This window comes from Mercenaria mercenaria, chromosome 5 (assembly GCF_021730395.1).
Source record: "Mercenaria mercenaria strain notata chromosome 5, MADL_Memer_1, whole genome shotgun sequence".
Classification (NCBI taxonomy): Eukaryota; Metazoa; Mollusca; class Bivalvia; order Venerida; family Veneridae; genus Mercenaria; species Mercenaria mercenaria.
Window position 1 is genome coordinate 59,226,795 of NC_069365.1, and position 15,277 is coordinate 59,242,071.

At 33.5% G+C, this 15,277-nt stretch overlaps 1 protein-coding gene across 2 annotated transcripts; it reads right to left on the reverse strand.

Moving 5' to 3' along the window:
* Positions 1 to 661: 661 nt before the first annotated feature.
* On the reverse strand, positions 662 to 14,576 carry LOC123559064 (uncharacterized). 2 transcript variants are annotated; one of them, XM_053543720.1, is made up of 8 exons: positions 14,442 to 14,576; positions 13,865 to 14,035; positions 12,149 to 12,289; positions 11,333 to 11,428; positions 10,917 to 11,118; positions 10,386 to 10,463; positions 3,045 to 3,131; positions 662 to 2,585 (listed from the first exon to the last, which is right to left on the reverse strand). In XM_053543720.1, the coding sequence occupies exons 2-8, from the start codon at positions 14,008 to 14,010 to the stop codon at positions 1,875 to 1,877; spliced, it is 1,461 nt and encodes a 486-aa protein (XP_053399695.1). In that variant the 5' UTR covers positions 14,011 to 14,035; positions 14,442 to 14,576; the 3' UTR covers positions 662 to 1,874. The 2 variants fall into 2 exon arrangements, with proteins under 2 accessions (XP_053399695.1, XP_045206821.2); XM_045350886.2 differs by lacking the exon at positions 14,442 to 14,576 and having other exon boundaries at positions 13,865 to 14,427.
* Positions 14,577 to 15,277: the final 701 nt, after the last annotated feature.

Sequence of the window (15,277 nt, forward strand, 5' to 3'; positions counted from 1 at the left end):
CCAGGTCAAATCAAAGGAAAAGCTAGTTAACACTTTAGAGGCCACATTTATGACCATATCTTAATGAAACTTGGTCAGAATGTTAATATTGATGATCTATAGGTGAAGTTTAAGTCTGGGTCAAGTGGGGTCTAAAACTAGGTCACAATGTCAAATCAAAGGAAAAGCTAGTTAACACTCTAGAGGCCACATTTATGACCATATCTTAATGAAACTTGGTCAGAATGTTAGCTTAAAAAAATCTTGGACAAGTTCGATATTGGATGATCTGAGATCAAAAACTAGGTCACCAGATCAAATCAAAGGAAAAGCTTATTAACACTCTAGAAGCCACATTCATGTCTATATCTCTATGAATCTTAATCAGAATGTTTATCTTGAAGACCTCTAGGTCAAATTCGAATCTGAATCATGTGGGATCAAAAACTAGGTCACCAGGTCAAAAAATCAAAGGAAAAACTTGTTAACATACTAGAGGTCACATTTATGACTGTATCTTCATGAATCTTGGTCAGAATGTTAACCTTGATGATCTTTAGGTCAAGTTAGAATCTGGGTCATGTGGGGTCAAAACTAGGTCACTAGGTCAAATCAATGGTAAAGCTTGTTAACAATCTAGAGACCACATTTATGATTGTATCTTCATGAAACTTGGTCAGAATGTTAATCTTTATGATCTTTAGGTCAAGTTCGAATCTGTGTCATGTGGGGTCAAAAACTAGGTCACTAGGTCAAATCAAAGGAAAAGCTGGTTAACACTTTAGAGGCCACATTTATGACCATATCTTAATGAAACTTGATCAGAATGTTAATCTTGATGATCTGATCTTTAGGTCCATAGGTCAGGTGAGCGATATAGGGCCTTCAGGGCCCTCTTGTTTTCATATTCTAAACGCTTGTACTTTTGGTCTGATGTAAAAGAAATGGGGGCTCGGCTCATCTTGCACAACCTTTCTTTAATTTCAAACGATCAGTAAGAATATAACTGACTGCCCTATTGTGTAAGCTATTTGTGAAGAAGTATATTGATCATTTTCTTCTACTATACCTCTAACTGCAGCAATATGTTTCTTTCTTTGCTTTAACAACAGGCTTGCCTGGACGGTTATTGTCTTGAAGAGTATTTTGACCCTCTCGAAAGACAACGGAAACTATTCTTAACGTCACTACAGAACTATAAAGGATACAACACAATTCCGAAAATATCTATGTTAGAGATAAGAGCAAAGAAATCTGGGCTTTAATGTAAGCCCTGGTTTCTATTTTGTCTTCACGTTTCATTATAGCATTGAAATATAGCCACTGTATATAAGTGTGTATAAATGGATAACTCCGTCAATTGTAACGGGATTAAATCGATATTTCACAGGTAGGAACCTGTTTCTAATCTGCTGGAAAGAAATATTATGGAACATTACGTCCTTGAGCCGACATGCTTAAACCTTGAGGAAACGGAAATCGAACTAGAAGCAAAGTTAAATTTGATCTGTTTAAACAAACAGAGATGGCGTTCCTGAGCTTGTTCAGGTGTAGTTAGTATCTGTTCAATTAATTTTCGACCATTTCAAATATGTAACAACACTAAGACTTTTAGTACTGTGTGGCGACTGTAAAATGTCTCCCCGCACTTGGACCCGATGATGTTATATTTTCTGATCCTTTGTGATTTTTGAGTCTATTCTATTACTGATAAAGATTTCTGCTCAAGCCGGTGCTAGGGGGAATGTTCGATGTTGCTACACCCGATTGTGTTTATATACCAGATTCTGGAAAACCTTTGATTTATATTTTTCGCCCCTCTGTTACTGTTACCAAACAGAAAAACTGAAAGTTTAAAAGTATGATTACCGTACATAATTTTAAAGCTCTGTCACTCAAAGATGTGTAATTTCATCTACTTTAATCTGTTCTTGACTACGTTTGTCCTGCATTGTATTAAACATTGTATGTGATTGACTGTTTTTGCTCCAGCGAGACTTCTTTTTTCTTGTTTTCTTCGAAGGTATTCCAGATAATTGTTTATCGGACGTCTTTGCTTTTTGTGACTCAAATGAAGCATGTATTGGATGTGTCTGTATCTCATCTGTTAAGGAGTTGGTTGCTACTTCGGCGTTAAAGTTCTTCGCATTTCCATCATTTTGACTGTCAATATGTACTGGGGGTTTTTGATACTGTTCAAGTAGATTTCCTGTTGTTTCATTGTCAGTATTAGTGTCTTTGGTACCGAACCTTATTGAAGCATTGGAAATAGATGTAAAGTCTTTGCTATTCTGTTTTTCCATTTTATTATTCACACTCATACATTGTGCTACGCCTTTAAGAAGTACGTTACCTCCTTTATGAAGATACAGAGTAGGCCAGACGATGAACTCGATGTACTTTCCGGATGTCGTATAAGGCTTCCGTAGGTCGGTATCCATTTTCTCCCCGTGACGTTCTATATTGATATCAACAAAGACTGGGGGATCTTGTATGGCCATTAGCCAGCACAACTCCAGGCTTTTTGTCACAAAAATCTTCACGGGTTTTGCTTTTTTCTCAGCTTTATCCATAATTATGTTCGTTTTAGCCTGATTTTTGTAATTCTGTAAATAGATTAGAATTGTTAAATAGTGTAAACTAACTCTTACAATTGAAAACTTGAGCCGCCCATGATGTGTTCTGTATATGATAAATGAAAATTAATCTGATAAAGCCTCATAGCTTTACTTAATGTGCGCGTTAACGATAATTCTACTTCAACTCTATAGCACTGAAAAGTATATGCAGCTGCCAGTGTGGATATTACAAGTCTCGATTTATTGTAATGAACACACAGAATTCCTTTATCAAAATGATTTTCAGAATTCATTCAATTATGTATTGTACAATATTATAAGAGTTTTTCAGACAAGAAATAATTGAAGTCACTTCACTTTGAAATTATTATTATCTTAAATGTACAAAGAAAAGAGACAGGGAATAGAGAAATTATAATGTATAAGATCAAAACCTAAACAGACAATTAAATAGCAGATCCTTGCCAATAATTCCGATAAACAAACCTGTCTTAAATCGCCTATAGGTCTTCGAAATAATTTTTTCCTCTGATCTTTTATTTCTTTCAATATCTCTGTCGGAAGATCTGTCACCTGAAGTGAAGTATTAAAGGAAGTTATGGAAATACTGCTTTATTTCTATCTAGATGTTAAGCTTTAATTAGATTGATAGGATATCTGGCTACCAATTGAATTGGCAGGTTTACTTTTTCATGATACATAGGTGTGCCATATCCCGTCAGGAAATTTATCAGAGCAGGCAACCATGTATTAGGTTCAAAATAAAGCTAAATAGTAGCTATGAACACCAAAACTCATTAAATAAATTTATTCATCCAATTTATTTCTAAAAGTAATCAACATGCTTAGCCACCTCTTCGCATTGTACCAGTCGCGGCAATTTCTGTCTGTTTACAAACTGGACTGGAAGGTAAGATTTTTTTATTTCATACCTGTATGAATTTAAGGGGACGCATATTGCTACATTCACAGTTCATACAGAAATGTGGAAGGGGTGCATATTCAAGAAATCAATGGTGGGAAAATAAAAAACATATTCCTAAACTGATATAATACTGATGGACACCTGTAATATTCAGTATTTTGTGGATAAGGATGTGGTACTATGAATGTAATAGGAAAACAGAGGTCTTTGTGAAAGTACATTCAACACAATATATTAAGCTTTTGTATAAGGAAAAAACAGGTTTTTTACAATAACAGTGTTCAAAATAATGTTGAAGGGATGAGATTTTCTTTCTAACATACCAGGTTTGCTTAAACATGTAAAAATTTAACGCCACGTCATTTCAGCTCGGGATGGACGCCATATTTCTCATTGATAAAAATGTAAACTAAAAATATCAGAGTGGGATTAGCATTGCAAGGGCATAACATGACATTCTACACAATGAATACCTTAGAACAGATATCTAAGATGCTACACAGGTCAGGCGGGTTAAATGCATAATGGCGATCACTTGAAATTCATCTTGAAAAGGTGGTTAATTTTAGTTTATTTACATGGTTTTTAATTTTCCCACGACTTCTCGGCGATTCAGTGCAAATGTATTACTGCGCCGGACGAAAGGTAACTCTAATAAACAACGGGAGACAACTTAGGTGTCAGCACGTGTACGATTTCTAAAAAAACATGTCGATGATTATAATTTCTTATCAAATAATGAATCATATTCAGATATTCGTCTTTAATATTAGAAAATTATTAATTTCTGTGGACATTTGTCAAAAAATATTACTTACATCGGACTACTTTGCGCATCAAACTGGTTTCCGCTTCAGTTGTGAGGCACTTCCGTTATACTTTTTGACAACAATAACAAAACACAAAATGAATCAATAAAGTCACTTATAAACCGACTGCTACTTAAAAAAGTAAGTAAAGTTGTTGTTACACTGATTTAAGTAGCAGTCGGTTTATGTTCGTTACGTTATGAGATAAAGTTTATCTTGAACTGCATAATCCATTAATTACGTTTAGATGATATTGCATTTACAACTTATTTGACCCCATTTTTTACGTGAATGACAGCATTCTCGTGCAACTCGTGCAAACAGAGTTATGAAAAGTATGGTGGAGAATTCAAGGACAAATTATAAATGACATTAAAGTGAGGATAACTGTATATTCGTCCAGTTTTTATCATTGACATTCCTGCTGTGTATTAGTAACTTTTGTGAACAAGATTAGAATGTTACTTTTGCACATATACACATTGATTGGACCTCTCAACCAAATTTCATACCTTATTTTAGGGATTTTTAAGACAATACATTTTCAAAAGTTTGTTGAATGTGTTTTGATATTTAAGTGCATTGTAGTTCATGAATACCAAGTTAAAAATTAATAATGGCAACATTTCTAGGCCCTTATTATAAGCTACTAGACTTCTGTAACCATAAATGTTTAATGTATTAAGGGGAATATACTCTTTTAGTTTTGGAATGTGGCATTCCTTGACCACCGTATCTTTTCTTATGCACTACTTTGTAAACAAACTAAATAATGTGTTTTAGCTTACATATGCGAAATGAAAAGCAAGACAGTGACCATATTTCACATTCTTTCTTTAAATTAGAATCTGTAGGACATTGATAAATGTTTGGACAAGGTGAAGCACTATTATTTTCGCACCAAAAAGTCTTAATTGTTGACATTGAATGTACACAAGAAGTCTTATGTAATTCAACAATAACTTTCTTGTTTCAGTTTTCTCATTTTTATTTTAGTGAGCAATCCTTTATGTACTTATAACAGTTGAAACAGTATCCATTTCATGTACCAAAACCTTGTACTTTTTTGCATGTAAATTTTATCATACCCCACCCACTTTTTTCTAATTTCAAAGTATGCGTCCCCTTAACCAAATGAACATTTCTTTCAGTCACGTGACGAGACCATAGAAACCAGTATTGTACAGCGTGATTTAAAATGTATTCACGGCCTTTTTAAGAATATTTACCAATATCCGAAACCTACAGTCCATGATATCAGAGAAGATATTTGGAATGTTTCCAATCGTCATTTAAAAATGTTTGAATATTTATTCTTCTGTCAGTTATTTGTATTATGGTATGAAATAAAGATACTGAATTCAGTTGGACTCGTACACAGCAGTAGTAACCCATATTTGGACTCGACATTCAATACAATTCAACAAAATTACCTCATACTATATCCGAATAATTATGTATTCAGACCGTATATTTTAATTCATATGTGATGACTTCATGAGTGCATGAGCTATTCAAGTTTTATACAATTTTGTCTCTTATTGCTTCTAAAGTAAGATGAGGTGAGAATACAATATGGAAATGATAATAGATAAAAGGTAAAGAGGAGTCGTACTACGATTAGCTATATGTCGGCTATATCAATACTCATTCCTGTAGAAAAGAAATAAATCTAATCCTTGGGGAAGCATAGAAAACAACCAAACAAATAAATAGCAGACTCGGTTTGACTGAGTCTGTTATTGAGAGATAATGAAATGTACAGCACCCTTCACGCTCCCTAGCACCGGCGGAATTCTATTATAATAAAAATGAATGTAGTCCATGATACCAAAGGACAAGAAAATATATCAAGATCGATTCCAAGTACAGAAAGATAAAAACTCCATCAGAAAAGGCCGCATCCATAAAACGAATCCTCGTTCGATACGCTACACAGACATGTATACACGTACACACGGGCTGTGTATACATATATGCAAATGGATGAAAAACTAGCATAATCGAATGCATTGGATTTAGCTGTGAAAAGCGCATGTGTGGCCTTAAAAAGCCAGTATTGAAGTTTCATTTTGTATTATTGTTTTCTGAAAAATTACATGCATTGCATTTAGGTTATGCTTTATTCAAAATAATGATCAGAATTTTGAAATGTTAAATTTTTGTATTAAACGTAAAACATTAATCTGATATAATTCTATAAGTTCCATGTTGATTAACACAAAACTAAATTAACAGCAATTACTCATTCTGATAATTCGGAGTTTAAGTTTTAATATTAAGTGACCCATCACTTCGAGGTTAATCACGTCGAACATGCGAATACAAATGAATTAAGTTACTAGATATAAGATATTTTATCTGACATGCTAATCTGATATTGTACATGTGCCGATGATCATTATCGCAAGCTATGTATTGTTATACAGTGTAAAGCCTTGTAAATGGAACCCATTTTGCCATTCGCATTGTGTTCGACAGTATCACGTTTGTACCTCTATAAGATTATATAGCATTATACAGCATAAAGATATTCACCTGTATGTGATACTAATTTAAAGGATAAAAACACACCTTTTTATTAATGTATCTTGCACACTATTCCGATCGTTCATGAAAATCTTAAATAACTAATTAAGAATAACAATTATAAAATGTAGCAGAAGAGTGTTGAAAAAATATTGAAATGACTGTTCTGTCGAGGGAGATTCTTTTAAAGTAATACTGCGAATTGTTTATGATTAACATTTTCATCATCACTACATTGTACAGGCTTCGCCAAGTCTTAAATGCTGTGACATATGAGCATTGTAACATGTTGCACCAAGTTCATCTCAAATTGTTTTATGAAAAAAGGAATACCTGAAGTAAAATAGTATTTTTACTAGACGAAAACTTGAATTGAAATAACACTTCTCAATTTACTTCCACGACTCCAAAAAATGTCTGGCATAATATTTGATAAACAAAACTGCCGTTGAATATTTACATAAATACATGCACATGCATTCGCATAAGTACATGTAATATACCTGTTTATCGACAATTATTGAAATAAGACATTTTTTCTGGATAAGTGAATCTGTACAGCTGTGTAGGACCACATTCGTAACAGATCGCATTTGTAACAGATTTCGTACGTATGCGATCGCATTCGTAACAGGTAAAATGTGTTACGAATGTGTTTGTCCAACATGGGGGTTGACATGAGAAGCACATATGTATCATGTTAAGTTTTATACTGCAAATGTTCAATCAGTTGGTTGTCATCGAAACATCATTAAATGACTGCCATTAGCACCATCACACGTCAGCGTCGTCGTCGCCGACGTCAATGACGTCATACAATTATCTGAGCCGCATCATGAGTAAATGGGCCTTCAGGAGTCTTCGAGGCTTTGAGACCAGTGTGGGCCCAGATCAGCTTGCTCATCCGCACAGTCTAATCAGGACCCACACCGTTCGCTGTTATTTCAAAAAGGCTATTCTACCTGAATATGAAATTTTCTAACCCTAATTCAGAAACGCACCGATACACGTAAGGCTTTAACTGGTGGATGAGAGACACAATATCTCTGGAAATTTCAGCCCTGACTGGGAAATCAATCCGCTCCGTCGATTTCGTAATGTGCAAAACTATCCACTGCACCACCCTCACACGAGTAATATTACACTATACATGTTGTTAAATCTGCGATTTTTGCCATTTTAGGGGCCATAACTCTAAGACAAAAAGCGTGATATGGCTACTTTTCGAGGAAAAAAGCAATATCTTAATGATATATATCTTCAATGCAAGATTGGTCAAAATCAAACGAAAAATGTGATCTCTGTCATGTCCACAATGCTAAAATCAGCAAATCTGGTCCTTTTAGGGGTCATAACCCCTGAAAATGGTGCTATATACCTGGTTTTCGCAAGGCACCCAGATGTAATAGATATAAAACTTCTATACACGTTTGGTCAAAATGAAATAATAAATATGGTCTCTATTGTGTTTACAAGGCTAAAATAAGCAAATTTTGCCATTTCAGCCATAACTCCGAAACAAATGGCGCGATATGGCTGTTTTAAAAGGAAGTAAGATCCTATATAAGTTTAATAAAATCAGGTAATAAATGTAGTCTTCATTGCGTTGACAAGGATAAATTCAGAATTTTATTTTTGCCAATTCATGGGCCGTGACTCCGCGTCGAACGGTGCAATACGGTTGTTTTGGAAAGGAGCCGAGATCTTATAGATACATAAGTTGTGTGCAAGTTTAGTTAAAATAAACAACTAGAATGTGTCTGTAGGACACAGGATGTGCCACCCACTGGTACATTTGCCACAAATAAGGGGCAATAATTGAAATGTTTGCAGTCTTAAGGGGGTATAGCCTCAACAAACATTTTTATGAAAATGATTCATTATTCTAGGCCAGATACTTTTTTAACTATGAGCAAACAAACAATCCTATTTTGGCTATTTCAAGGGCCACAACTCTGTAATAAGCGCTAAGATTATCAAGAAAAATGCCAAGTGTGCAAGGTCACATCATGATAAAGTCTCAAGCAATGTTTCATGAGTTTAGATCAAATACTTTTTGAGATAGGCACATAATTAGGTTAAAATGTGCATTTTTGACTATTTCAGCGACAATAACTTTAAAAATAGGGGATGAAACCAGCCAAAAAAATAAGAGATGTGCATTTTAATATTATGATAAAGATTCATGCAAATTTTCATCCATTTATATCATATAATTTTTGAGCTAGGTGTGTCACAAGGCGAAAATGTGCATTTTTAACTATTTCAGGGGCCATAACTCTAAAAATATGGGGCGGAGGCAGACAAATAATAGCAGGTGTGCATATTCATATCATGATGAAAACTCATGTAAGGTTTTATCAATTAATATGTAATACTTTTTGAGTTAGTCGCGTCACAAGGTGAAAACGTGCATTTTTGACTATTTCAGTAGCCAAAAATTTGCTGGCAATAGCGGGGCGTGATCATCGATGAAAATATTGAAGTGTGGCAAGTTCTTTAAATCATTATTTAAGACTTTTGTAAGGTTTAATAATTTATATTAAATATTTTTGAGCTAGCGTAGTCCGTACAAGGTGCAAATGTGCATTTTGGTATTTCAGACGCAATAATCGAAAATGGGGCGTACCAGTGAAAAATGGAGGTGCCAAGTTCATCATGATAAAGATCATGCAAATTTCATGTAACTATATCAAATATGTTTTGAGCTAGTGTCACGGTGAAAATGTCACTTTGACTATTTCAGGCCATACTCTAAATATACTTCTAATAGGACGGACAGACGAAATTAGGAGATGCGCATTCATACCATGGTAAAGACCATGCAAGTTTCATCAATTATATCGAATACATTCTTGACTAGGCGCGTCACGAACACATCAGACGACACACGACGCATGGATAAGACACAATCTATATAACCACATCACTCATGGGGGGGGGGGGGGCACAAAAATGTGGTCTCTATCGCGTTCACAAGGCTAAAATCAGTAATTATTGCCACCTCAGGGGCCATAACTCCAAGACGAATAAGGTGATATGGCTGGTATTCGAAAGGAACCGAGATATCATAGATATATATAAGTTCTGTACAATTTTCGTCAAAATCAAATAATAAATGTTGTCTCTATCGTATTCGCTAGAAAAATGTGAACGGACGGACGGTCGGACGACGGACGGCGTCAAAGGGTGATCACAATAGCTTACTTTGTCACTTCGTACAAGTGAGCTAAAACATGTTACAAATGCGTTTCAGATGTAAAAATGCACTTTTTTGTTAATTTTTCCGATCGAAAATGACATGTGACAAATGTGATCAGATGTCACATCAAAAATCGGCATCGATCACATTCGTCTCAAAAATTGTTACATATGTGCTTGAATTCTGTTACATATGCGATCTCATTTGTAACACCTGTTACATATGAGATCTGTTACGAATGTGGTCCTACACAGCTGCAATTATAAAAAAATATCCCAAGTCTCATAGACACATTTGCACATCGGTAGTGAAAAATGCCATTTAAGCTACATTTTCAAAAGGATATGATAGATTATACTTATCCCATGATATTTTCTCAAAGCGTCTATTATATTGTTCAAATCTTCGTTTGCCTTATCTCTGCAGATAGAGTATGCGACCTAAAACATAAAATCAAGAATAACATAATTATTGTCAAGGTCTACTGATGGCACCAATTTTATAACACTCTGGAATGATTTTTACGGAAGTACCAGTAAGTATAGCTGTAACAATTGATGCTTTGTTTAAGTTGCTTTTGCCTAGTGCATTTTCCTACACCTTATCTCAGTGTAGTTTTATAAAACATATTAAAGGAAATACCTCATGCAACCTTCATAGCCAATAAGTTTTGTTTTGTGACATTGCATTTCTATGTATTGTTTAAGTTTTTAAATGAAATTGACAGCTATAAGTTACAATTATTATATTCAGACAAAGTATTTAGCTGAGGTATGCACAGTTCAAATCATGCTATGAAGTTAATAGAAGATTGCGTATTGATTGAAAGAAAATATTAAACGATATAATTATATACATATTACACAATCGATATAGACTTGAAATGAACTCACACAGAGCGATTTTGCAAGAATCTGAATTGCTTCCTGATCATTTCTTTTACCATCTTTTGTCAGAACATCAAAGGCATCTGTCCACTCATTGTCGTAAAGTTCCGAATATTTTTCCGCCAGTTTCGTTGGTCGGTTTTCATCGCTTAGATCAGCAATATTTGCATTGCCTTCAGTCAGTTTTGCACCAGCCATCGCACTTAACCTTAATAAATTGAACTGACTTATAGCATTAATCTTCACTTAATCAAAGATTAATATCCTTGTCAAATAAAGGTTGTCGATAGTTTATATAGTGTTTTAATTGTTTCTATTTATTCATTTAAATCTAAGGAATTATTCATACGCAGATTTTGAAAAACAAGTTTTGAATATATAACCCGAAAAAAAAAATTAATATAGTTATTTATTAATAACACCTTAACAGTAGCCCATCTTTCTCTTCCTCCACAAAATACAGTTTTTCATTTAGTATGACTAATTCTTTGTCCTTTTCAATCAGTTGTTCTTCAAACCTAAATGCATATTAATACAATTAACTGACTTATGTCGTAAATTAAAGCGTAATAAGAAATATTATTTCACAACTTCACTTCGTTACTATATTTTTTCCTCAATACTAAATTACGTAATAATCTGTATTTTTTTTCCAGATATTATGTTCCTCTTTTATTCGTTAAAACGAAATATAATTTCGAAAATACGAAATGATGTTTCGTAAATAGGAAATTTTAACAAAAAATAATGTAATATCTAACAAAAGTATAGAAAAACGAAATAATACATGTATATTACGAAAATATGAAATATTAATTTATGGAAATGAAATACATTTCGAGAAATTAAGTAACATTTCCTATTTACGAAATGTTCGGTTTTACGAAATAAAATTTATAAGAAGGTCCTTTGGAAGCACAGGATGCAACCAAGCAAAATAATAGCAGACTCTGATTGAAGTAATATTTCGTATTTTCAGTATAATATTTCGTCTTTTTATGGAGAAAGAAAGAATGTCACATTTAAAAAAAAACGTCGAATGTTAGTTTAGGGGCTCTGTTAATTAGGTTTTACACTTTGGTCATTTCTTTTAAAATATTTACCCGACATGTACAAAAAAAAACAGCCTGAAAACAAGGCTTCTGAGATAATTTTATTTTATTCCTCGAAACAAATAATAGCTTTCTTTCCTAATCTGAAGATTTGAAAAGCAATGAAGTATACATGTATATACATACGTTTTCCTCATGTTTTCGGTTTCTGTTTTCATTATTTTTCGAAGTGTCTGTATTTTGTCAGCATTTTCATTTTCAATTCTTTTTATATTTTCTTCCGCTTCTTTTAGTTTTTCTTCTTGTGCATATATCATTCGTTTACATCTAGCCATAAAAACAATGACTTATTGAACTATTGTACTGTTTACCTATGTATCTATTTTATATCACCATGGATATAGTTTTGACCGTCCGTCCGAAACCATATCAATGACATGTTGTAGAATACTTAAAGAAAACAAGATAGAAATGTTAACTGCTGTAGGGAAATGCCACCTTGTAAGTTTCGGTCAGATTGCCTGAGTAAGACAAGATTTATGGTCTTTTGTACATGTATATATATATATTGCATATTTAGTGTTTTATAAAATTTTCTGTCGTTCCGGAGTCATATCTCAGACATGTACGGAAGTATTTTAATAAAACATGTTTGAAGTGTTAACTGCTAGGACAATGCGGCCCTGCAAGTGTCATTTAGATTTGTTGAGGAAGACAAGATGTGCGTCCTTTGCAATTATATATATAATACATAAATAGTTACTGTATTTTTATTCGGTTTTTTTTGTCCGTCCGGAGTCGTATCTCAGAATTGCTTTGTAGGATTTCAATAAAATATAGTAGAAATATTATTAGCTGCTGTAAAGATATGCGGCCCTACAAGTTTTAGTTGGATTGCTTGAGGAAGAAAAGATTTATGGTCTTTTTGTTCGCTACGTCGCACTAACGCAAGCATAGATTATATGGCGACTTTCCAGCTTTGGTTGTGGAAGAAGACACCAGGTGCCCTCCGTGCATAATTCCATCACGAGTGTGCACCTGGGTAGAACAACCGACCTTCCATTGTTTTGAAGGATTTCAATAAAACATCATCATAATATTAACTGTAGTTTGGAAATGTTTCCCTGCTAGACTGAGGGAAATTGCCCCTGGAACATTTGAGTTATGGCCCTTGGCACTTATATAATGCTCACTATATAGGGCATTTCTTTGCAAATTCAATGTCTTTTTAAGGTCTATTATGGAATATAGTGACCAAGCTTAGTGCATAATATAGATTTCTTGGAAACTGATGAATTGTACGCGTTCTGGTCACTTTGGTCAAGGTAAAAGTCACTGTTAAAAAAAAAAGAAAATTGTTTCTGATCAATAAAATCAGCAAGGAAGAGGGTATTGCGTGCAAACTTGGAATTTAGGAAGCAAGCATGGAGGCTATGGTTTTAAATATGTTTTTAGGTTTGTTAGGTCAGGGTCAAGATAATTATTACTTAAAATAAAAAAGTGGTTTTCCCACTATGACTTCAGTAAGGAATGAGTTGAGCAGACCTGGTCAATATGTTTCTTTCAAAGAGACAAATGTTTGTTTCATTTTAGGTAGCTTGGGTCAAGGTCATTGTTACTAAATATAGAAAATATGATTTTTGATTAACAATTTAGAGTTAGTAGCTTTCAAAAGACTAAAATTCAATAGCATTTTCATGCTTCATAGCCAATCATCGGCGGATACAAATTACTTAAATTAGCTTCTTGTTAGATTGAAATTGTGTATCCATCTACCATTATAAACATTTATTATACTTGTTTATTGTATCTAGAGAAATGTTAAGAGTAAGTTCAAACAGTTACTTTCAGTCAACTCAAAAAAAGCCGTATAGGTAAAAGTAAACAAATAGATATGCGCACCTTTCGTGTATGTCCCTTTTAGTCACATCTGGATTAATTTGGGATGACATTGACCTTTTCTTTGATTTGGTTCTGTTTTTTATCGCACTTCCCGTACAGAAAATTTCATCTGTCCTCGCGCATTCCTTAGTAGACTTGCTACCCATTACAGCACTCTGTCAATTTACTGCACTGTTCTTGTCAAGCAGTAAATATACAAAACGAAAGTGGATAAATGTAAATTGTTGTCAAGTTTTATAAGACGATGCCTACAAAAATGCTCACGTTTCCTTTTAATATCACGTAACGTATTTATAGTTAGAACTACTGCTATTCTTCAGAATGACTATAGTCCCAGTCCCGATCAGTATAAGATATAATTGGTCAAGTTTCATTTTGTGTCTTAAACAATTTTCATTTCCACTTAATATTTGCATATCAAGTACCATTTTTGATTAACATTTAAAACAAAAATAACTCTGATCCGAATACAATGGAAGGTACACCAACAAAGTGTTATTACTGTAAATAGTACCTATACAAACATTTGCAAAATGATTTTTATTTTTCAATGTGTTAATGGTAAATTTTATCTTACCTTGTTCTTTCCGAAATTCCAGGAAGTAAAAAACCAAGTTGTAAACTATTGATCACGCGTTTATACATCATGATCGGTTGATTATAGACTTTATAAATCAATATGCTTTATTGTATATTTTTCCATGATAGATTATTTTATTAGTTTGTAACTAATGCTGCATTTATTCTTTCTTTAGACAGCACATCAATAAAACAAATTGTTTAACATAATTTTTAATTATTAGACACACGTTTGTGCTTGTAATGACATATTTATCAATCTAGCTTTATTTAAAATGCTGAAAGTTTTCCATGGAATATTATATGCGTTGAGCGTTTCGCAAGTTAAATCTACATGTATTTCATTCTCAATTATATAAAGTCCATGGTATATAAAATGTCCCTTGCACAATAGTCGGGACAAAACAGTTCATCAACCTTTTATAGAATTTAATGCTAATCCCTACTACAGCACACGAGGTATTAAAGTATGGCGTCATTGTTTCATAACAAAAAGAAACATCTATTCAAAGGTAATATAACATTGCGGTCGTCGTTTTGTAAAATCGGGTAAATACCTTTGCACTTAATTCTAAGTTACTAGTTTATCTGTTCGGTTGGGGTTTAACTTGCAAAAGTTAACTGAAAAACAAATGAACAGACATAAACAAATTGCAATATACTACTAGAGTCAAAATCATTTATCTGTACTAAAACAGTATTTTTTTCACGTTTCATTTTCTTCCTATGAAAATGATGTTTTTGGGCCAAAACTTGGGAGGGGGTACAATTTTGACGGGACCACTTTTTTTTGTTTTTGGTGCATGTTTGACAAGTGGTATGTGAATATCGATC

Excerpts from the sequence above, each read along its gene's own strand:
- LOC123559064 (XM_053543720.1), bottom strand. The coding sequence starts at position 14,010 with ATGGGTAGCAAGTCTACTAAGGAATGCGCGAGGACAGATGAAATTTTC. Across the intron at positions 11,119-11,332 it reads AAAGATGGGCTACTGTTAAG|GTTAAGTGCGATGGCTGGTG; the intron begins GTGTTATTAATA and ends CAATTTATTAAG. Across the intron at positions 2,586-3,044 it reads CTATAGGCGATTTAAGACAG|AATTACAAAAATCAGGCTAA; the intron begins GTTTGTTTATCG and ends ATCTATTTACAG.